General features: G+C 42.2%; 1 protein-coding gene across 5 annotated transcripts in view; it reads left to right on the top strand.

The window, feature by feature from the left end:
- The window catches only part of fubp3 (Far upstream element-binding protein 3), a 32,823-nt gene extending 13,047 nt beyond the window's left edge, over window positions 1-19,776 (top strand). Inside the window, exons 7-17 of one of the 5 annotated variants that reach the window (XM_014128462.2) lie at window positions 1,820-1,982; window positions 2,297-2,395; window positions 3,330-3,537; window positions 3,883-4,001; window positions 4,679-4,820; window positions 15,558-15,718; window positions 15,983-16,056; window positions 16,266-16,342; window positions 17,827-17,898; window positions 18,095-18,225; window positions 18,362-19,776. In XM_014128462.2, the coding sequence (XP_013983937.1) occupies window positions 1,820-1,982; window positions 2,297-2,395; window positions 3,330-3,537; window positions 3,883-4,001; window positions 4,679-4,820; window positions 15,558-15,718; window positions 15,983-16,056; window positions 16,266-16,342; window positions 17,827-17,898; window positions 18,095-18,225; window positions 18,362-18,391 (1,276 nt within the window). In that variant the 3' untranslated portion in view covers window positions 18,392-19,776. Of the gene's footprint in view, window positions 1-1,819; window positions 1,983-2,296; window positions 2,396-3,329; window positions 3,538-3,882; window positions 4,008-4,678; window positions 4,821-15,557; window positions 15,719-15,982; window positions 16,057-16,265; window positions 16,343-17,826; window positions 17,899-18,094; window positions 18,226-18,352 lie in introns of all 5 variants that reach the window. The other 4 variants (XM_014128461.2, XM_014128463.2, XM_014128464.2 and 1 more) reach the window with 4 other exon arrangements.
- The last annotated feature ends 4,748 nt before the right edge of the window (window positions 19,777-24,524 follow it).

Genomic DNA, 24,524 nt, shown 5'->3' with positions numbered 1-24,524 from the left:
AAATAATTGTGCACGCAGTGTAGTGATCAGAGGGAAATATATTTTAAGGAAACATGCCAGCTCAGCAACGTGACACTAGAGCTGGGCGATATGACAATATGGATTTTTGGCCATAAATTGACAGTTTTTGTGATAATGGTAAATCAGCAGTTTAATTATGATAAATTATTTTTGGGGTGTGGAGGTCATATAGCAGTAGTGTTGTAGTCGAGTCACTAAACCTCAAGGTCTAGTCCCGTGTGCTCAAGGTCACGTCATGAACCCCTATGGCTGAAGTCTGAGTCCCAGTGCTTGAGTCCTGCTCCAAGTGCTCTAGTCTGAGAGCGAGAGAAGAAATTCAAAGACGGCCTACTTTTCAAAACTCAAGGGGAGAGGGACAATAGCTAGACTGCTTTATTTTTAAATGCAATACTATAGTTTTCAATTTCATAAACAGTGTTTTTTCATAACCAGGCAAAGCTAAATGGTAGGCTGGTGACTGGTGGTTACGGAGAAGCAAGCGAGTCGCTTTGGCGTCTTGTCGCCAATGAGCGGTGCCTGCCTGTCTGCCCACATCTTTCTCCTCCGCAGCTCACCAGCTGATGTAGGCTGTGTGGCACTTCCTTCCCACTGCGAGAGAACAGACCCCTCGCTGCTGAGCACATCCACTGCTGCTAATATTCTGCTTATCATAGTAGCCTATCCAGTTCAAGTGCAAATACAAGCCACAAGAAGGCCCCAATGGTCGAGTCACAAGTCGTGAAAATCAGAACTTGAGTCAGTTCCGGACTTGATTACTGCAACAATAAAATGAACTATTATGCCAGATAACAAAAAGGGCCCCCTAGACAAACCATTTTTCCAGTGCCAAGACAACTGAGATGGTTGCCTAAGATTGATAAAGTAAGCAATTACATCTAATATATCTTGGAAATGCATGATTTTATATTTTGATGTGCTACCTTTTAAAAATAGTATCCAGAATGATCAGATTTATTTTTGGCTCCAGAGAATGTGCCGAAATCTTTTTCCATATTGACCTATAGGTTATATTATTCACCAGCTGATAAACACTTAGCTAGATTGCTAACTCTAAATATGATATTATTGCTATATAGCAATGTAGGCTAATTGATGAATGTATCAGTAAATGTAGGCTAATGTCCCACAAAAGCTTTCCAGCGCTCTGTCTAAGCTATGTGATGTAGGCCTATCCACTGTAAATAGCACGCTCTGCTCCGCAGGGGCATCACAACCATGCAACATAGCCTACTCCGGTTGTAAAGTGGTGCCATGAACTCAATATTAAGAGGTGAGAAATACATGATATACTCTCAGAAAGCTGTCACTCTCCGCTCTGTAACTACAACATTGGCTGCTTTGAAAACTGTATTTTTCCCGCAATGGCGTTTTGAAGAAAGGTCATATGCTGATGCTTCTCCAACTGCATCTCTCCCTCCTGTGCGCGCGGTGGGGAGTGGGAGCCAGCAGCCGGCAGCGAAACGGAGACCGGCATATACTTTCTTAGCAGGAATCAACATAATGCATAGACTATTACTGTTGGCCAAATAATGGTTTTACAATCTACGGGAACGTTGTGTAAGAGGAAGGCTGTGTCGGTTTATCGTACAGCTCTACGCGGCGCCCTCCTGAACTCCCAACATAATGACCAGCACCGGATGAATGGTCTGGTGCTGTTATTAGGTGGCACCACCTTACAATCCCTTGACTCTACTCAATATCTAGTTTTTGCACATGGAGAAACCCACCAGGTATAGTTTGTATGCATGGCCTGGCTGTTTATGGACATGAGTGGACTGTGCCCCTTCTCTCCCACCAGGCAGGCCAAGAGGCTGCTGAGCCAGATTGTGGACCGGTGTCGGAACGGCCCGGGGTTCCACAGCGAGATGGACAGCAACAGCGCCATCCAGGAGATCCTCATCCCTGCCAGCAAAGTGGGCCTGGTCATTGGCAAGGGAGGGGACACCATCAAACAACTGCAGGTACGTGCACGAGACACTCAGTGGATTCTGTGGTTGAGACACACGTGTATTAACAACATGCACAGGTCTTAGTGATTTGTTTTTAAGCGGCTAAATAAATGTCTTATGCCACTGTTTTGGGTTATTGAAGTTAACTACATTTGTTTAGGCAGTTCTTCAAAAACCTTGGGTATTGAAATGGAGGAAGTTGTCAATAAGCAGTGGGAAGATATCTACTCGTTTGTGCTTCATTGTCAACATTATTCAGCCATCTCACTTCCTCTACATCTGGAATAGGAAGTTGAGATTTTTTTGGACCTGTTTGCCCCCCACAGGAGAGAACCGGAGTGAAGATGATGATGATCCAGGATGGCCCCATGCCCACTGGAGCAGACAAACCCCTGAGAATCACTGGGGACCCCTACAAAGTGCAGGTCAGTCAGTCCCTGAAACCTGGATCCCCGCCTTCATATCCACACTCCACGCCTGCTCGTGTGCTCAACAAAAATATAACGGCAACATGTAAAGTGTTGGTCCCATGTTTCATGAGCTGAAATAAAAGATCCCAGAAATGTTCCATACACACACAAAGCTTATTTCTCTCAAATTTTATGCACACATTTATTTACATCCCTCTAAGTGAGAATTTCTCGTTTGCCAAGATATTCCATCCACCTGACAGGTGTGGCAAATCAAGAAGCTGATTAAACAGCAGGATGGTTACAGGTGCACCTTGTGCTGTGGACAATAAGGCCACTAAAATATGCAGTTTTGTCAAAAAACACAATGCCACAAATGTCATGTTTTTGAGGGAGCGTGCAATTGGCATGCTGACTGCAGGAATGTCCACCAGAGCTGTTGCCAGAGAATTGAATGTTAATTTCCCTACCATAAGCCGCCTCCAACGTCATTTTAGAGAATTTGGCAGGATGTCCAACTGGCCTCACAACCACAGACCACGTGTAACCACGCCAGCCCAGCACCTCCACATCCGGCTTCTTCACCTGTGGGATGGTCTAAGACCAGCCACCTGGACAGCTGAGGACTGAGGACTATTTCTGTCTATAATAAAGCCCTTTTGTGGGGATAAACTTATTCTGATTGGCTGGGCCTGACTCCCCAGTCATGTGAACTCCCTAGAATAGGGCCTAATGAATTTATTTCAATTGACTGATTTCCTTATGAACTGTAACTCAGTAAAACTGTTGAAATTGTTTTCTATTTTTGTAAAGTACAAAGATGTGTCGTAGAAGACCAATGCGTTTCAAATTGGCTAGGAGAGAGGATTCAAGATATCAATCAGCCTTTTTGTATATTACAGTTAAAAGATGTTAATGTTTCTGTGCTGGTGGCATGGGTGTTCTGCAGCAAGCACGCGAGCTGGTGGTGGAGATCATCCGGGACAAGGACCAGGGAGACTTCCGGGCCAGCAGGGGAGACTTTGGATCCAGACTGGGGGGAAGCAGCCTGGATGTGGCAGTCCCCAGGTTTGCTGTGGGCATTGTCATTGGCAGGAACGGAGAGATGATCAAGAAGATCCAGAATGACTCTGGGGTCAGGATCCAGTTCAAACCAGGTGAGACCGCGCCCCTCTACTAAAGGTTTTGTCCATTGTGCTTGGCTAATACAATTGTCAATGTTAGTGATGGCCTCAATCTTGAATCAATCTGGAATCTCTTGTTTGCCTGTCTTGTTCTTCAATCGACTCACATGGTGGTTGTAACAACAAATGATGTCTTAGAGAATCTGTAATGTTCAGTGAGGCGCTGCCATGATTACACTTCAAAGCGACTTAGTCATGCATGCATACTTATTACCTATGGGTGGTCCTGGGAATCAAACCCACTACCCTGTTGTTACAAGGGTCATGCTCTTCCAACTGGGCTACAAAGAACCATGTTAATGTAACAGTTCTGACTAGTGTCCCCCTCTCCTTCAGACGATGGCATCAGTCCTGACCGGATTGCCCAGGTGATGGGCCAGTCTGACCGCTGCCAGCATGCAGTGCACCTCATCAACGAACTGGTCCAAACGGCACAGGTACAGGTACAGCACTGATTCCACTTTTTTTACTTTACATATTTTGCCATGAAATGAACAACCCCTTATAGAAGGTATCAGATTTGTTCACAGCCTTACAGTATTTCTGAAGTAAGCTGTGCCCCCCTTAAACACCTTGTTGCCTGTGTAGCAGGCCTCCCCAGCCCATTCTCTAGCTGGCTGGCTCCCGGACAGGGCCAGCCTGGCCCCCTCTCAAGCTTCTCTGGACCCCCTAGCCCTGTGGCTGGGTGGTGGGGGGGACCTCCTCAGACAGGTGTACAGACAGGTAAAAGGGCAGTGGGTCTCCACCTTCTTGCTAGTTTCTGTCACCTGACCCACTGCACCTGAGCAGAGAATGTACACTGGGTGGGTGGGCTTAGTCTCTGAGGCATGTCTCCAACCCTAGAACATACAGAGACTCCCACATGGTGGCGCTCTTGGTCATATCCCATGGTTTACTCTTTCTATCGGGTCGAAGGTAAAATAATGCAAGTCACACAAATGTGAAGAGAATGCCTATCTATCTGAGCTATTTAATTTGTTTAAGTTGCCAAGACGTTGCTGCACTGGTGATACGGGGGGGAGAATGATAGAGGGGAATGGTTGAGGTGTGTAAAATGTTTGTGCTGTGGTGTCTGTCTAGGAGCCTGTTCTCACCCTCTGGTTCCTCTCTACAGGAGAGGGATGGCTTTGGGAGTCCCGTGGGGCCCAGAGGCCGGGGCAGAGGCCGCGGAGACTGGAACATGGGTGCGCCTGGTGGACTGCAGGAAGTGACGTACTCGATACCTGCCGACAAGTGTGGCCTGGTGATTGGAAAAGGTAGGAAAGCAAATGCTGTGAGTAAATTATTCTGCAAGTTTTACATTTGGTGGTGTCAAGATCCATTACCAACAAAAACAATCTTTGTCATATTGATGCATTTGTGAGTAAAGCCAATAACCCATTTAAAGTCGTACTCCGGTCTCATTTTCACCTCATTTAACATGAGTTAATTAACAAAAGGCACATCTCAATAGTTGGTCCAGGTATGACATGGAACAAGTGGGGGGGTGGGGATTTCCTCGTTTCTTCAATATTGTTCCTCAATCAAGGTGGGAGTCCGGTGACATCATCAGACCAACTCCTTGAAAGCCCTTCTCGAAGTTCAGTTGCGCAAAATAGTGTTTATTTTTTTTTACCCTTTAGTGTGTGTACTTCCAATAGCAAAAGTAATAAAAAAAAATGTTCGAGGACATCCCCAACTGTGCCTTCTCAGGGAAAACCAAGCCTTAATGCATAATGTTGTCTTTCAGTCGATTCTTTCTTTTACCAGCGGTCTTCATCACTTAAGAGGCATACGCAATTTATCAAGAACCTTGATTATGCCCAAAGTGAATCATTGCCAGGCCATTAGCTTGTGCTTGTTCTCTCGTGATGAAATGCCATTTAAAGTTGCACAATGAGCCCGTATGGTGTGGGTCCAGCCACCCCCTCACCTCACCCCCTCCACTGGCTCATGCATGCAGCACAAGTGGCATTCTGTCCCATCCCTAAGGGCTTAATGACAGGGATAATGCATGTAATGTGACATTAATTGTTAAAGGTTCATAATAACAGCCTTCAATCACGTGGAAGGTTTCCTGGCATCTAATGAGGCCCTTTCAGCTCAATGGAGTGGAGTGAGGGAATGAATGAGAGGAATTAGCTTATTGGCCATTCATGCTCACTCCATTGCCAGCTATTTAAAAGTCATTGACCATTGCGCTTACGGAGGAGTCCTGAGTGTGTCCCTGTCCTATGGGTGTGTGTGCCGTGGTGGGCGTGGTTAGAGGGGGGGCTCTTTACCTATGATAGAAAACAAGGCAATAGAAATGTCAAGTGGCTTTTGTGAGGTGGGGGGGCGAATAAACCTGGGCGTTGCGTCCCCCTGTGAACCCCCCCTCCCTGCATTAGCATATGAACTGGTCCAATATGACTGTGGGTCTGGGCCCTGTCAGCCTAGCCTTAGAGACCGAGGTGATTAATATCTTTACGATGCCTTTATGCAGCTGCTTGACCCGCTGATTACACCCCCAAATACACACAGCCTGGTAACTTGAGGCTCACGCCACCCACCCACACATACAGGGCATAAAATGTAATTTTTGGTCCACCAGCCACTGTGGCAGGTAGATAGATAAAACATATATATTTTTTAATCTACCAGCCTCATTTTTATTTTTTTTACCAGGCAACATTTTCCCCCCCCAGCTAAAATTACACCAACAAAACAACGGATGAGCATGCTTTGTAATGTTTCTAAAACAATAAATGCATTACTAGTAAGAAGTAATGTGGTGGACTGTCACAAATTTTTATTAAACAGTCTTTTAACCAAAATATCAGATGGGACAAATTCACCTGCCCCTTTTTAAGGGCGGGAGGTTACCGTGGTAGGTAGCGTGACTCTAGTCATGTTTGTGCTAGTGAGATTGAGTCTGACATGTAGGAGCGTTGTCTTCTCTTCGCTAGCATTTGAAACTCAAACATAGAAAAACCGATGTAAATAGCCAAGAAACGCAAGGATAAAGTTGACTTGAGGAGACTTTTGTTTCAAGTAAATTAGACCAGCTTTTTTGCCTGTGCGGCAACGTTTCTAAAAATGAGACTTTCACTCAGCTCTTCACACGGGCCCAGCCCCCAGCCAGGCAGTGTTGCAGCGCAAGGTGTAATAGGCTATGTAGGATTCGTAGTTCTTCGACTTTAACGTTAATTTACCAGCTATATAAACAAAATGTCAAATACGTTGAAAACCGCTACTGCAGCATTTATTTTACTATAAATGTGATCCTACTTGACTATTTTTATTCACAAATGCGAGAGAAATGCTCGCACTGTGGAGCCCTGCCAACTCATCTTACCCACCAATGCCAACATCTACCTGCTGGTGTTTATTTTAGGCCCTGCACCCATACCCCCATGCTTTCTTTTCAACTTTAAACATTTTCGCTTTCTTTTTAGGTTGAACTATAGGCCTACTGGTTTTTAGTTCAAGTATACAATGGTACCATTCCTTTGTCCGTTAAGACCCATACAGAGCTGAACACGCAGCGACGCAGACTCCTCTACGTCGGAGATTATACATACTGATCAAATGATATGTTAGTGCCTGTTGAAAGTATTCATACCCCTTGACTAATCCAGTTTGTTACAGCCTGAATTCAAAATGGAATAAAAAAAAATCCTATCCATCTACAAACAATACCCCATAATGACAGTGAAAACACGTTTTTTGAGATCTTAACAAATTTGTTGATTTAAATACAGATATCTCATGTTAGAATCACCTTTGGCAGCGTATACAGCTAAGTCTTTCTGGGGAAGTCTCTAAGAGCTTTGCACACCTGTTGTACCAAATTTGCCATTCTTTTCAAATTCAAGCTCTGTCAAGTTGATTGTTGATCATTGCTAGACAGCCATTTTCAATGCTTGCCATAGATTTTCAAGCTGATTTAAGTCAAAACTGTAACAAAGCCGCTCAGGAACATTCAATGCCGTCTTGGTAAGCAACTTCACTGTATGTTTGGCCGTATTTTTTTTTAGATAATTCTCCTGTTGAAAGTAGAATTTCTCCCAGTGTGTTGGAAAGCGGACAACCAGGTTTTCCTCTAGGATTTTGCCTATGCTTAGCTGTATAACATGTATTTTTATCTTAAACTCCCTAGTCCTTGCCAATGATGAGCATACCCATAACATGATGCAGCCACCACCACGCTTGAAAATAGTGTTGACGTGTTTGACCCAAACATAACGCTTTGTATTCAGGACATAGTTTAATTTCTTTGCACTTTTGTTTTAGTGCCTTTTTTTAAACAGGATGCATGTTTATTCTGTATATGCTTCCTTATTTTCACTCTCATTTAGGTTAGTATTGTGGAGTAACTGCAATGTTGATCCATCTTCCGTTTTCTCCTATTACAGACATTACTCTTACTGTTTTAATGTCATCGTCGGCCTCATTGTGAAATCCCTGAGCAGTTTCCTTCCTCTTCAGGCAACTGAGTTAAGGATGTCTTTGTAGTGACTGGGTGTTTTGATACAGCTTCCAAAGTGTAATTAATAACTTCACCATGCTCAAAGGGATATTCAATGTGTTTTTTTTTTTACCCATCTACCGGTAGGTGCCCTCCTTTGCGAGGCATTGGAAAACCTCCCTGGTCTTTGTGGTTGAATCTGTGCTTGAAATTGACTGCTCGACTGAGGGACCATACAGATAATTGTGTGTGTGGGGGGGGGCACAGAGATGAGGTAGTCATTCAAGAATCATGTTAAACATTCCATGCCATTTATGCCTTGCATGGTTTGGTATTCTCCTCCACATACTCACAATCCAGAGAAGTATCTAGTGTCAGTGATTTTAAAATGGGACTTCTTATTTTTTTATACAAATATCACTACATACCCAAATGGATGTTTTATAATAGGAAATCTGTTAAGTCACTTTACAGAACTGTTATTTCTCAAATGAAGATGACCCAAAATTCATTAATGACAGTTTTAGTATATCTCAATGTAATGTGAATATTTTATGGGGGGGCTAATTGTTTGCGGGATGCAACTCTAGAGAAGTCATCAACTATCATCTTCTGGCCTCGCGAGTGGAGCAGCGGTCTGCATCGCAGTGTTTCAGGCGTCACTACAGACCCGGGTTCAATCCCAGGCATAGGGCGGCACACAATTAGCCCAGCATCGTCCGGGTAAGGGGGGGTAAAGGTAAAAAGAAAAAAACGATATTCCGAACATTTTAAGGTATTAGATTAATCTCTTTTGTTGTTTTTGTTAACTGTGGAGATGGGAACATTCAACTGAAAGTACTTCTACTCTCCTGTCCATAACTCAAGGATTTCCTTTTTTTATAAACGTTTTCTTGAATTTCATTTGCATTCAGAAACATTCTTGGAGCAGACAAATGAGAGGCAAATGATTGGGCTTCATAACGACTATTTCGGCCAGTAAATAAACTGCCTCTACCCTCGGTTCTATTGGCCAATGTACAATCTCTAGAGAAACTGGACGAGCTCCGTTCGAGACTATCAACGGGACCTGAAGAGCTGTAATATCCTGTTTCTCTGAGTCGTGGCTGGACAAGGACATGGATAATTATCTAGCTGGTTTTTCTATGCATCGTCAAGACTGAAAGGTTGCTTCAGGTAAAGTTAGGGGGGTCATTTATTTTTGTTAACGACAGCTGGTCTGCTGTATCTCTAATGTTAAACAAGTCTCTAGGTTCTCTTGCCAGAGTAAGAATACCTCATGATAAGCTGCAGACATACTATTTACCAAGATTTGTATCTACAGTACCAGTCAAAGGTTGATACCTACTCATTCCAGGGTTTTTCTTTATTTTTACTTTTTTCTACATTGTAGAATAATAAGGAAGACATCAAAACTATGGAATCTTGTAGTAACCAGGTGTTAAACCAATCAAAATATATTTTAGATTTGTCAAAGTAGCCACCCTTTGCCTTGATGACAGCTTTGCACACTCTTGGCATTCTCTCAACCAGCTTCATGCGGTAGTCACCTGGAATGCATTTCAATTAACAGGTGTGCCTTGTTAAAAGTACATTTGTGAAATTTCTTTCCTCAATGCATTTGAGCCAATCAGTTGGGTTGTGACAAGATAGGGGTGGTATACAGAAGAAGGCCCTATTTGGTAAAAGACCAAGTCCATATGTCAAGAACAGCTCAAATAAGCAAAGAGAAATGAAATTACTTTAAGACATGGTCAGTAAATCTGGAAAATTTCAAAAACTTTGAACACTTCTTCAAGTGCAGTCGCAAAAACCATCAAGCGCTGTGATGAAACTGGCTTATGATGACCGCAACGGTTAAGGAAAAGCCAGTTACCTCTGCTGCAGAGGATAAGTTCATTAGTTACCGTCCTCAGAAATTGCAGCCCAAATAAATGCTTAAAGTAACAGACATTTCAACGTCAACTGTTCAGAGGAGTCTGTGAATCAGGCCTTCATGGTCAAATTGCTGCAAAGAAACCAGTACTAAAGGACACCAATAAGAAGTCTTGCTTGGGCCAAGAAACACAAGCAATGGACATTAGACCGGTGGAAATCTGTCCAAATTGAGGTTTTTGGTTTCAACTGTCGTGTCTTTCTGACGCAGACTAGGTGACTGGATGAGCTCTGCATGTGTGGTTCCCACCGTGAAGCATGGAGGTGGTGTGATGGGGCTTTGCTGATGACACTGTCTGTGATTTATTTAGAATTCAAGGCACACTTAACCAGCATGGCTACCACAGCATTCTGCAGCGATACGCCATCCCATCTGGTTTGTGCTTAGTGGGACTTTCATTTGTTTTTCAACAGTACAATGACCCAACACACATTCAGGCTGTGTAAGGGCTATTTGTCTAAGAAGGAGAGTGATGGAGTGCTGCATCAGATGGCCTGGCCTCCACAATCACCCGACCTCAACTCAATTGAGATGGTTTGGGATGAGTTGGATAAGACTGAAGAAAAAGCAGCCAACAAGTGCTCAGCATATGTGGGAACTCCTTCAAGACTGTTGGAAGAGCATTCCAGGTGAAGCTGGTTGAGAGAATACCGAGAGTGTGCAAAGCTGTCAAGGCAATGGGTGGCTACTATGAAGAATCTTAGATAAACATTATTTTGATTTGTTAAACTTTTGATTACTACCTGATTTCATAGTTGTGATTTCTTCACTATTTTACAGTGTAAAAAATAAACACCCTTAAATGAGTAGGTGTGTCCAAACTTGACTGGTAATGTATTTTTCATAGCTGTCTATTTACCGCCACAAACCAATGCTGGCACTAAGACCACACTCAAGGAGCTGTATAGCGCCATAAGCAAACAAGAAAATACATAACTGGAGGTAGTGCTCCTAGTGGCCGTTGATTTTTAATGCATGGAAACTGAAATCTCTTTCCTCATTTTTACCAGCATGTCCCTTGGGCAACTAGATGCTACAACTCTAGATCACTTTTACTCCACACACAAACGCATACAAAGCTCTCCCTCACCCGCCATTTGGCAAATCCGACCATTACTATATATATCCTGATTCCTGCTTACATGCAAAAACTTAAAAAATAAGTACCAGTGACACGCTCAATACAGAAGTAGTGCAATGAATCGGATGCTAAGCTACATGGCTGTTTCACTAGCACAGACTGGAATATGTTATGGATTTCATCCGACAGCATTGAGGAGTTTACCACCTCAGTCACCGGCTTCATAATAAGTGCGTCGAGGTTGTCTTCACAGTGGCGGTACGTACGTATCTCAACCAGAAGCCATGGATTACAGACAACATCTGCATTGAGCTAAACGGTAGAGCTGCCTAAATGTCAGCAAGACAAATTACCTGATCGTGGACTACAGGAAACGGTGGCCGGAGCATGCCCCCATCCACTTCGACAGGGCTGTAGTGGAGCGGGTCGAGAGCTTCAAGGTCCACATCACTAAGGAATTGTCATGGTCCACACACATCAACGCAGTGGTGAAGGCTGCACTACAATGCCTTTTCCCCCTCAGAAGACTGGAAACATTTGGCATGGCCCCTCAGATCCTCAGTTCTACAGCTGCACCATTGACAGCATCTTGACTGGCTGCATCACCGCTTGGCGTCAGGCCCCAAGGCACTACAGAGGGTAGTGCGTACGACCCAGTACATCACGGGGGCTGAGCTTCTTGCCATCCACGACCTCTATACCAGGCGGTGTCAGGGGAATAGAGGTCGACTGATTTTTCAACGCCGTGTGTTTTATATATATATATATATATATATATATAAACACACGGCGTTGAAAAATCAGTCGACCTCTATTCCCCTGACACCGCCTGGTATAGAGGTCGTGGATGGCAAGAAGCTCAGCCCCCGTGATGTACTGGGTCGTACGCACTACCCTCTGTAGTGCCTTGGGGCCTGACGCCAAGCGGTGATGCAGCCATATATATATATATATATATATAAAAAATTAAAATCGGCAAACAATACGGAATGAACAAGAACACTTATTTTAACTTAATATAATACATAATCTATTTAGTCTCAAATAATGAAACATGTTCAATTTGGTTTAAATAATGCAAAAACGGTGTTGAAAAAAAGCGCTAATGTTTTAAGTTCCTTGCTCAGCTGGTGGTTCAATATTCCCAGTTAAGTTTTAGGTTGTAGTTATTATAGGAATTATGACGCGTCAACTATTTCTCTCTCTCTACCATTAGTATTTCATATACCTTCGACTATTGGATGTTGTTATATGCACTTTAGTATTGCCAGCCTAATCTCGGGAGTTGATAGGCTTGAAGCCATAAACAGCGCTGTGCTTCAAGCATTGCTAAGAGCTGCTGGCAAACGCAGTAAAGTGCTGTTTGAATGAATGCTTATGAGCCTGCTGCTGCCTACCATCGCTGAGTCAACTGCTCTATCAAATCATGGACTTAATTATAATGTAATAAACACAGAAATATGAGCCTTTGGTCATTAATATGGTCAAATCCGGAAATGATCATTTCGAAAACAAAAAGTTTATTCTTTCAGTGAAATACAGAACCGTTCCGTATTTTATCAAACGGGTGGCATCCATAAGTCTAAATATTGCTGTTACATTGCACAACCTTCAATGTTATGTCATAATTGTTTAAAATTCTGGCAAATGAATTACGGTCACAGTTCACAACGAGCCAGGCGGCCCAAACTGTTGTGTATATACCCTGACTCTGCTTGCACTGAATGCAAGAGAAGTGACACAATTTCCATAGTTAAAATAAATTAATGTTAGCAGGCAATCTTAACTAAATATGCAGGTTTAAAAATATATACTTTTGTGTATTGATTTTAAGAAAGGCATCGATGATTATGGTTAGGTATATTTGTGCTAAGATTACGCTTTTGAAAAATCATCACCCGTTTGGCGATGTCGAAGTAGGCTGTGACTCGATGATAAATTAACAGCCACTGCATTGATTATATGCATCGCAGGACAAGGTAGTTAACCTAGTAATATCATCAACCATGTGTTAACTAGTGATTATGTGGAGGTAGTTTATTTTTTAATAAGATAAGTTTAACGCTAGCTAGCAACTTACCTTGACTCCTTGCAGCCACAAGGTCCTTTTGACGCTGCACTCGCGTAACAGGTGGTGAGCCTGCCACGCAGTTTCCTCGTGGAATGCAATGTAATCGGCGTCCAAAAAGGCCACTTACCGATTTTATGAACTTGAAATCGGCCCTAATTAATCGTGTCAACCTTTACGGCGGAAGGCCCTAAAGATTGTCCATGAGTTCTCTCTGCTACCGCACGGCAAGCGGTACCGAAGTCTGGAACCAACAGAACCCTGAACAGCTTGTACCCCCAAGCCATAAGACTGCTAAATAGTCCGTGTAGCTCTTGGTTGACTATCTGCATTAACCGTTTTTTTTGCATGAAATCTTGACTCTTCACATACACTGCTGTTACTTTTTATCTATCCCGTTGCCTAGTCACTTCATGCCTACCTATATGTACATATCTACCACAATTACCTCGTTCCCCTGCACCTTGACTCAGTACTGATACCCCATTTTATATACTCTAGTTATTGTTACTCATTTATTCCTTGTTAGTTCTTCTTTTTTTCCCCCCTCTGCATTGTTTGGAAAGGCTCATAAGTAACCATTTCACTGTTAGTCTACACTTGTTTACGAAGCATGTGACAAATAACATTTTATTTGATTCTCACTTAAGTTTAAGCGCCTGGTTGATTTTCCCATACTGCTGGCCAACTTGTCTGGGCTCCCTCCCCCTTACCCTAAGTCCCTCGCCAGTTGCACTTTATATCCCCTCCTTTTTTGTCCAGCTTACTAAACCAGTCTCAATAATAAGGCCGTATGATGTGGTCCCAGCGAGGCCCAGTTCATGAAATGAATAGTGTGGCTCTTCATTCCCCTCTGCTGTCTGACTGGGGGGACCTCATAATGGCTTCATTAAGGCAGAAGTTTCATTTGGTTGACAATGGGTTAATGGCCCATGTGTAGTCTATTGGCAGCAGGGAAGAGGCTATGGGAGGAGGAGAGGTTTGGATGAGCGTTTTTACTGCGAGGTCAGCTGGGGTCAGCCCAGTGTCAGCCACCAGTAAACAAATGTGTAATTGATGTTGGGACAGCCCCCTCGCTCCTTTCACTGGGATGGCAGGAGGGGGGAGAGGTTGTAATTGTATCCCCCCCCCCCTCCCCACAACGCAACATGGAGTCGGGAAAGCAAAAGGAGACTAACGACATCCCAGAAAGAGGATACGCTTTAATTTGTCTTTTCTCCTCTATCTAAGTTTCACTTCTTCCTGCTGGTTTAATTGCTCTCCTTCACGTCAGGAAGCTGCCGTCTGATTCGTCAGCGTGGGGGAGGAAGTGTTGTCCTCCTTTGTCTCTGATTAGCACGGATGTTAAAATAGAATGGGGATGAAGGTGTAGGTATCACTACCACTAACCCCCAGTCGGTTGAGTTTACGTACGTGTCGTGAAGTCTAAAGGATTGAACCAGACAGCAGGGGAAGAACTGTGGTGGTTTTTCAGAACCAGACAGCAGGGGAAGAACTGTGGTGGTTTTTCAGAACCAGACAGCAGGGGAAGAACTGTGGTGGTTTTTCAGAACCAGACAGCAGGGGAAGAACTGTGGTGGTTTTTCAGAACCAGACAGCAGAGGAAGAACTGTGGTGGTTTTTCAGAACCAGACAGCAGAGGAAGAACTGTGGTGGTTTTTCAGAACCAGACAGCAGAGGAAGAACTGTGGTGGTTTTTCAGAACCAGACAGCAGGGGAAGAACTGTGGTGGTTTTTCAGAACCAGACAGCAGAGGAAGAACGGTGGTGGTTTTTCAGAACCAGACAGCAGGGGAAGAACTGTGGTGGTTTTTCAGAACCAGACAGCAGGGGAAGAACTGTGGTGGTTTTTAAGAACCAGACAGCAGGGGAAGAACTGTGGTGGTTTTTAAGAACCAGACAGCAGGGGAAGAACTGTGGTGGTTTTTAAGAACCAGACAGCAGAGGAAGAACTGTGGTGGTTTTTAAGAACCAGACAGCAGAGGAAGAACTGTGGTGGTTTTTCAGAACCAGACAGCAGAGGAAGAACTGTGGTGGTTTTTAAGAACCAGACAGCAGAGGAAGAACTGTGGTGGTTTTTCAGAACCAGACAGCAGAGGAAGAACTGTGGTGGTTTTTCAGAACCAGACAGCAGAGGAAGAACTGTGGTGGTTTTTCAGAACCAGACAGCAGGGGAAGAACTGTGGTGGTTTTTCAGAACCAGACAGCAGGGGAAGAACTGTGGTGGTTTTTCAGAACCAGACAGCAGAGGAAGAACTGTGGTGGTTTTTAAGAACCAGAGAGCAGAGGAAGAACTGTGGTGGTTTTTAAGAACCAGAGAGCAGAGGAAGAACTGTGGTGGTTTTTAAGAACCAGAGAGCAGAGGAAGAACTGTGGTGGTTTTTAAGAACCAGAGAGCAGAGGAAGAACTGTGGTGGTTTTTTACGAACTGATTGATTGGAGGTAAAATGTAAACTTGTGTATTTCCTCTTCCCTAAAAGGTGGAGAAACCATCAAGAACATCAACCAGCAGTCCGGAGCGCACGTGGAGCTGCAGAGAAACCCGCCGCCTAACACCGACCCCAACGTGCGCATCTTCTCCATCCGCGGCACCCACCAGCAGATGGAAATGGCCCGCCAGCTGATCGATGAGAAGATTGGGGTAGGTGGTCCTTTTTACACACCCCCCCCCAAAAAGCTATTGTCTGGCCTGATATTCATGAGGGCACTTGTCAAAGGGGGGTGCAACTGGTTCTTGTGCCCCTACCGTCCACCAGTATGTCACCCAGGGTTAAACATGAAGAATCCATCAAATGGACTTAATGGAGTGCGTCAGCGGCCAGCCCTGCCCTTTGGCCTTGCCTGTTCACCCCCGTTTAACCACAAGTGTGGTCTCTCCTGTCCTTTCTTGCTCTCTCTCGTCTAGGCCTCAGGAATGGGGGGAAATAGCAGTTTTGGTCTGAACCCATTCGGCCAAGGACCAACTACCCCGCATCAGAAGTGAGTAGCTTCTTGGTCTCCCCACCTTTTACCACTGTTACATTTGTCTAACATGTCTTCATCTACCTTCTCGGCTGATACTTACACTGACCAAAAATATGGAAACAATGATTTAACAATTCCCATGACAACACAATTAGTATAAATATAAACTGTGACCGTAGGTCTCTTAAACTGTCTAACATGCTTATCTGTTTTTGTGGTGTTAGTGGACCCCAGACATTCCTGACAGGAGGATGGGGCACAACATATCAGACATGGCAGGCTCCGGGCCAGCAGGACCCCAGTAAGTCAGTTAGGTTCAGGGTGGGATACCCATAACACTTAATACCAATATCGGTCCGCCATTTCACTACAATTCCTTGATATATGGAGACCATGCAATCATCAATATAATGCTGGGCATAACAGTCCCTCCCCAGAGAAATGAAAGAGGACAAAGAGGTGGAAGGAGGACTAAAACTATGTCTTATGCTCTCTGCTCTGCTTACTGACAAGACTTTGCCTGTTGAACAGAAATTTCCTAGGAATACAAGGAATTGGAGAGATTAAAGACTGAAGGCTGGTTTTGGCAATGCTGCAGTGCATTTAAATTCAACTCAAGAGAGGGGCAGGGTAGTTCATGCATTCAAAATGTGACTAACCGTCCAGATATGGGTTTACTTAATTTTTTTCATTCATTGTTTCTCCAAATTTCAAAGCCAATTTTCACTCCATGGAAGTTCTAGTTAGGGTTTGGGTAGGGGCCACAAGCCATAGGATACAGTGGGACATGTCTGCATGGTAAGCCTCAGCCTCCATTGAAAGACCCTCATGCAGTAACTCTGTCCTCCAACAGTGTTATCTGTCTGGTTGCAGGTCTCAATGGATCCCAGACCGGCCAGATGGACTATTCCAAAGCATGGGAGCAGTATTATAAAAAGATAGGCAAGAGTCAGTCTTCTGGGGGGGAACAGAGGGAGCTGTAACACCACTAAGTTTCCCATTGGTCCTAGCCCCACATACTCTCCTTTTGTGAGGGCATTGGACTTAAGCTCATGGTCTCATAGTACTTTTTGTAGATGCAAGTGCTGACAGCCTTTCTCGTGATACAGACTGACTTCCTGATTGGTTTGGGGGGGCCAAGCAACAGTTGGTCCCTACAGGTGATCCAACTGTCAAATAAATATCTGTCTGCAAGTGTTCTCCCTGTTTCTCCCTTGCTGGGGATGTCCACAAGCACATGTGTGCAGTATACACCTTGGAACCAGACCTCAAACCTTCACCCTGCCCTTGTTTAAAGAAGTGTCGTGCAAAGAGTTGAGTGTATGGGCAGAAATGTCATGTCACCTTGACCCCATTTGACGCCGATGATTGAAGTCAGAAGTTTACCATTTTTGTTACATGTTTGTGCAGCTGGATTGCTTAGTGCATCAATGCCATTTCAAAGGTGTAATGAGCAATCTCTTGATTTTATCAACAATGTACATTAGCATTTATTTGAATAATTGAATATATTTGTGGTCCCGTGTGGCTCAGTTGGTAGAGCATGGTGTTTGCAATGGGTTTGCAATGGGTTGTGGGTTCGATTCCCACGGGGGACCAGTACGGGGAAAAAATGCATGAAATGTATGCACTCACTACTGTAAGTCGCTCTGGATAAGAGCGTCTGCTAAATTACTAAAATGTTTTTTTTTTAATGTATTTATGGCGCCATACACATTAATTGGGGCGATCTTGGTAGCCGGTTTGGTGTGTTGTATTGACCCATTCTTGTTTTATTGTGCCCAGGTCAGCAGAGCCAAGCCCAGAGCAGTGGCTCTGACTACAGCAAAGCATGGGAGGATTACTACAAGAAACAGAGTAAGATTACACCCACGTGTTCACCAAACTCCTCCAATAGACTTGCCTTTTGAGTGCACAACATCGGAGGAAGTAGATTTCTGCTCACTGTTTGATGCTGTCAGTAGTGCTCTATGCTCTGGTGCCTCCAACTCCCTCTCCCCTGACCTTCCTCTGTCACCCCCATTCCTCTTCCCTGTGCTCACCCTCTCCCCAGGCCAGGCAGCAGGCCCCGGCTCCCAGCAGAGCTCCCCTCCGGACTACAGTGCTGCCTGGGTGGAGTATTACAGACAGCAGGGGGCCTACTATGGCCAGGGTGCACAGCAGACACCGGCCCCAGGACTTCAGGTGAGATCCCAACTCTTAGCACCCTCTCCACCCGTTTAACTAAGTGGTTTCTGTAAGGAGATGTACAGTAACTTGCACATGTAAATGTATGTCTGTCCATTGTCACTGATGTGAACCTGTTTTGCAGGATCATTAGAGAGGACACCCTTTAGTTGAAGATTTTTGAATCACTGAGAGGATGAAAACAAACCTTTTGTAACAGAGGTTTCTAGATTTGCAACGCCTTGAAGACTTTTACTTTTTTCTTAGTGAGAAACACTAGCTGTAGAATGACTTATACAATTTAAAAAAAGAATATTTCTAAATCAGGAACATTTAATTGTTACTAAATACTTGTGTACACCATTATTTTGAATTGACAATTTCCGGGATCCCTTTTGGACTTATGAGAGAGCTGTTTTGTTTTCTATTTTTTTCCTTTTTGATTCAAATTACATTGCCAAAACGAACCCCGGAGTTGTAACTTTTCAGTAAACGCAATATAATCTATTTTTTCTAGTTCTGTTGCAATAAAATCGCAATTATGGGCTTAGCAGTCTTGAATGAATTTTTGTTTTGTCATAAGATGTTTTAAGAATGTGTAAAAATGTTTTCTTTTCCTTTTACAAAAAGCATTTTAATTCAGTGAGATGAAACTGTGATATTTTGTTACAGGAAATGTATAATTTTGTTGCAAAATACGAGATGTTGGCAAATGGCAGTCAATTCCTAATTTAATTCCTGTTGTGCTTTGTATTGTTTTTTGTTGTCTTTTATTGTACTCTGGTTTAAAAAAAGGTGCAATATCTCATTTCATTTTTGAAACAAAGATGGGTTCTCTAATATTTTGACAGGCGTTTAACTTGTAGTTCTTAGATGATTTTTTTTAGGCATATGAAAATGTAATGAATAATTTATTACAATGATCTGATATGGGAAAAGGGGATGTTGCGTTTTGTGAGTTATTTGCCTTTGCTATCTTGTAAAACTATGTATGTATGCTCAGATACTTGACTAAATACTTTATTTAAAAATATATATATAATTAAATCAAAGAAGTTTTTTTCATGGAGTCATTATCACAGGAAAACTGTCCCTGTTTTTCTGTTCTGTTTTCATACTGAAAATGTTCAAAGATCGTGAATGTGTAATTTGAAATTTGATGTTGCATCTTGCTATGGACAAAAATGAGAAATGCCAGGTTTTTATGTATGTTTTGTACCTAAATAATTCAAGACTGCTAAGCCTCTGGATTCTACCTGTGTAATAATTAATTGTAGTTTTTTATATGCTAAGTATTATGATCAAAATTGTCTTATTTGGTACCACCCAGTTTCCCTAATGCCCCATCCAGTACACACTGTGGACTCGTGTACAGTCCAATGCTAAACTTTTTAATTAATTTTTCTTTCTACTTTGTGTGATCTAATATATGTATGATTGATTAGTTACGAAATGAATCTAGTGTTAACTTCATTGCTTAATGAAAAGGGATATTATAATTTCAAAATGTTTAATTTTAGTGTTTTTTCCTTATGTACAGGTAACCGTGTATTAAAAACGTCAAGACTACCTTTGTGTTCTGTTAAAATTGTTTTATTTTGCCATTTGAAAGCTTAGTTTTCTTGTCACATTCCAGTATTGAGTGTTAACGATTTTATTGGGTTTAAACTGTGAAACCTTTCCGCCGCGCTCTGTTTTAAGACTAAGAGTATTCGCTATACATGAAGTAAATATAAAGGTCAAACTGTATGGTATGTTGTATAAACAGAAGATATATTTTTTTTTCTATAGAACATTACTTTGCCAGTTCACAAATTCAAATAAATGTTCCGCAGTTGAAGTATACTATCTTTATTAGTTGCTACAGTGCCTACAGAAAGTATTCATACCCCTTGACTTCCACATTTTGTTACAGCCTGAATTCAAACAGGATGAAAGTATTTTTTTGGTTATTTTTTTTTATCTCACCCATCTACTACACACACAACCGCATAATGAGTGAGAACCACGTTTTTATCTTTTTTTACGAATGTATTGCAAATGAAATGCAGAAATATCATTTTACATAAGTATTCACACGCCTGAGTCAATACATATAAGAATCACCTTTGGCAGCAATTACAGCTGTGAGTCTTTCTGGGTAAGTCTCTACGAGCTTCTCACACCTTGATTGTACAATATTTGCACGTTCTAAAATACATCAATTCTGTCAAGCTCGACAGCCATTTTCAACTCTTGCCTTTAGATTTTCTAGCTGATTTAAGTCAACTGTAACTAGGCCCCTCAGGAACATTCAATGTTGTCCTGGTAAGCAACTCCGGTGTATATTTGGCCTTGTTTTAGGTTATTGTCCTGCTGAAAGGTGAATTTGTCTGTCTGCTGGAAAGCACACCGAATCAGGTTTACCGCTAGGATTTTTGCACGTGCTTAGCTCTATTCAGTTTGTTTTTAACCCCCCCCCCCAAAAAAATATCCCTTGTCCTTGTTGATGACAAGCATACCCATAACATGATGCAGCCACACATGCTTGAAAATATGAAGCGTGGTACTCTGTTGTGTAGGATTTGCACCAAACATAACACCTTGTATTCAGGAGAAATTAGATTTATCCTCTTTACTTTTTTTAACTAGTGCCTTAGGATGCATGTTTTGAAATACTTTTTTATTCCTGTCAGACCTTTTCACTGTCATTTAGGTTAGTATTGGGAAATAACTACAATGTTGATCCATCCTCAGTTTTGTCCTATAACAGCCATTAAAATCTTACTCTTTAAAAGTCACCATTGGCCTTATGGTGAAATCCCTGAGCGGTTTTCTTCCTCTCTGGTAAGAGTTAGGAAGGATGCTTGTATCTTTTTAGTGACCAGGTGTAAATGATAAACTATCCGAAGTGCAATTAGTAACTTCATGCTCGGAGGGAAATTTATTCATCTACTATTAAGACAAAATGTGGAAAAAGTCTAGGGTGAGAATATTTTCTGAATGCTCTTATGTCATGCTCAAACCATGGCACATTTTTTTTTCGAACCATTTATTTTGTTTTTTTCTTTGCTTGGCAGTTGGCAACCATACCTTAAGACATGAAGAAACAATACAAATGTGTAAAGTTCATATACATGTCCAGAAGATGCATGGCAGTGATTGCCCATTGGGAAAGTCAGGAGGAATTTTTATTTATTTTTTTGGTTGCCTAAAGATTGATCACTTGCCCATAAACGAAAATAAGCAATTTACATGCAGAAGTGCCATTCTTTTTCCCCTGCCTTTACTCACCTATGTGTAGGTGAATCAGATCAGAAACTGGAATTATTTGGGTTCCCATACAATCAGTTAAAAGGTGTTTTTTCTTTACCACAAGGTCGTGTGATCTCAGCTGTATGAATATGGCAATTGTGGTTTCTTATTGTATATGTATGTATATGCAAGTTCCCCCAATTCGGTGCCTTTGGAGATGTGTAACTTGGTAAAAATATATGTACTTTGTTTTCACCTAATTTTATCATTCTGTCAAAGAGCACATGTTCAATTTCATAAACATATTTTCCCATCTCGAGGTTAAATAAAATGACAAATTCAAAATAAACAGGATTGACTGTAAAAGGGTTGTCTAGTTAATCTTAAATCATCCATAAATCACATTGTGACGGGGCATGGAAGCTTGTGTGCAACAGGGAGTAGCAATTGAATGCAAGCTTCACTTTTTTTATTAAAACATTCTAGCCTGCAGGGTAGAAGGCTTGACGTGTTAGCCTCGACCCGCTTAGTTTTCCACCACAAAACACCAGAAAAAGAACCAGCTCACCTGCTTTTACACTGATTTCACTATTTGATGTTACATTTTTATTTTAAGAAAGTAATAGTTTCACCAAATTAAAATGAGTTCAGTTAACAAGGTTGACCTTAATGAGGGAGAGGTGTAAATGAATCACTAGCATGAAACAATCTTCAGAAATGACTTTGTAAAGCCCTAGTTATTTTGTTGCTTTGACTTTTGGCACTTTAGGAAGCCTTTTCATATTTCAGATTGATTGAATTCTCTATGTGGTCTATATTAAAGAGCACTTTATTGAATATAACAGACTTAAAATTCAATATTGGTGCACAATTTCTACTTAATGTCAAAGGGACACAAAAGACACTAATTTCATGGAACGACCCAAATTCTTTTCATAGAGCACCTATTGGCTGATTTTTAAAACCATCCCAATATCAGGGAAAGGGGATTAATTGATCCACTCTGCTGTTAAACCCATTTTAATGCATCATCACTGCGTGAACTTAATCTTGTGACCATGCATGAAAAGGTTTGTGGACAAGTTAGTATGCCATTTTTGCATTTGCCGTCTTTTTCAACCTTAGTGTATGTTCTACTATACGCTCTTGTAGTTAATGAGATGTAATTTGGACAGCGCTTTATCTACCATCGACTTCAGACCTGGAGAGGCAGAGCCAGGCTGGACAACTTTTGCAGGTATGGCAAAACACTTGGTGGAATTCTCCTGAAGTTCTCCCATAGTTCAGTTAGGCATTGTTTTATACTATCGCAAAGCTTTATAATTCTCGTCTATACCAAAAATTAAACGCGTAGGTTGAGCATATTCTTGGATACATTTTTTTTTTCGTTATTCTTTGCTCGTCTCTGACTCTTCTCATTGTCCCGCTCCCTTTGTGAACGGTGCACAGGGGTGTCCCTAGAGCACCGTTATTGAGCAGCTTTGTCATCCCACATCTTTACTCCCCGTGGGGGGGCCTCGGCCATAGTGGACCCTACTCTGCCCCGGCCCTGTCCCCCCATTGATACTGTGCAGCTGTTTCCAAATCCAGCCCTTGATTTTGATCCTCTTGCTTTTTAATATGAAGCCCCTGCGGACAGTCCCTGGCCTGCTTGGCCATTGTATAGGCGTGATCATTTAGTTGTTCTCCAGACGGGTTGAGAGCCATGATTATGAAGGGGGACCATTCGTTTTTGAATAGGGTCTCTATGCTGCTGTATGTGAAACCTAATCCCTATAGTATCGCTAACTGTATATGTTTCGTTTTAGGTGTACGCCAGGGGGTATTCATGTAGGGAATGTGAAGGGGACAGTATGTATTATGGCTCATTCACTGTTCACAGCGTTGGTCCTGAATAGCTGCCCTGTACAGCAATGAATAGTTTATTAAATGGCCTTTATTGATTTGTTTATGCAGGGCTGTCCAAAGAAAAATGGATGGTTGTGCAGTCTGTTTCACGGGTCTGAGTAAGTCAACAGTAAGACCAATTATTTGATGAAATGCAAGCATTTGATTATAGTCTAATTAATTTGGCCATTTTAACAATGTGTTTACTTAGGCAGGCTTGGTACTATCTGAGCGGGGGTGCTCTCTCTCTCTCTCTCTCAAACATGCACACATCTGCATTCCTCCTCTTTGCCCCCCCCTTCTAAAGCTCCAGTTTCGTTAAGCAGGTGTCCTGCCCCCCTGTGCCATTCCAGGGAAACCCCTTATGGGAGGGACTGGCCCTCTCTCACCTTTCCTGCAGATAAGCCGATCTACTGTATCCACCATGCTGGGATATCTACCTTAATCTCTTTTTAATGGCCCCAAGGAGGAGCCCAGGGGAGACCTGTCTGCCCATCCCTCTCAGCTGATATTCTGTTGAGGTTGTAGTTGGCAAGTAGCTTTTTTTAGTAACAGGAATGATTCAGCTTAGAAATTTATGACAATTTGTCTTCCGGTTGGGAATGTTTGTTTGGTTAAAATCTAAAAGGAGCTTGGTGTTTTTAATACGATTTAGTCAACCCACTTTAATGTTGAATGCTTGTTATATAATAGCATGGCTGAAGGGGTGTGTTTTTGGTCTTTTTTAAGAGGACTGTTTTAAGGAAAGCATGTTTTATGTAAGACTTTAAGTTAGGAAATTCGGATTTACAGTAATTCAAAAACATTATAGGGGGTATTATGTGCTTGGTCTATTTCATGGGTGACTACAAATATTGAAGTAACATGCCATGTACAAAAATGTTTTGTCTTTGCAGCTATAATTTGATTAATGAAATAAAATAAGTTGTTTTAAATAAAATGATTAAAAAAATCCCACTTAAGCTCAACCCCGTTAAACAATGAATATCATATAGTGTATATTAAGTTTAAGAATATATAGGCTAACATAATTTGTAGTGAGATAAGAACCTTTTAGTTTAATTGTTGTAGGCCTACAAGATTAATCTGCAATATTTTACACAACTTCATATTTATTTAAGAATTTTAGGTTTATTGGCTGCTTGCCCTAGGCCTAAAATGTGAGATTTTTTAGCAAAATATTGGAAAGAAATCTA

Source organism: Salmo salar, chromosome ssa11 (genome assembly GCF_905237065.1).
Source record: "Salmo salar chromosome ssa11, Ssal_v3.1, whole genome shotgun sequence".
Taxonomy (NCBI): Eukaryota; Metazoa; Chordata; class Actinopteri; order Salmoniformes; family Salmonidae; genus Salmo; species Salmo salar.
Note: the sequence above shows the minus strand (reverse complement) of the source record. Positions and strands in the feature narration are given on the sequence as shown.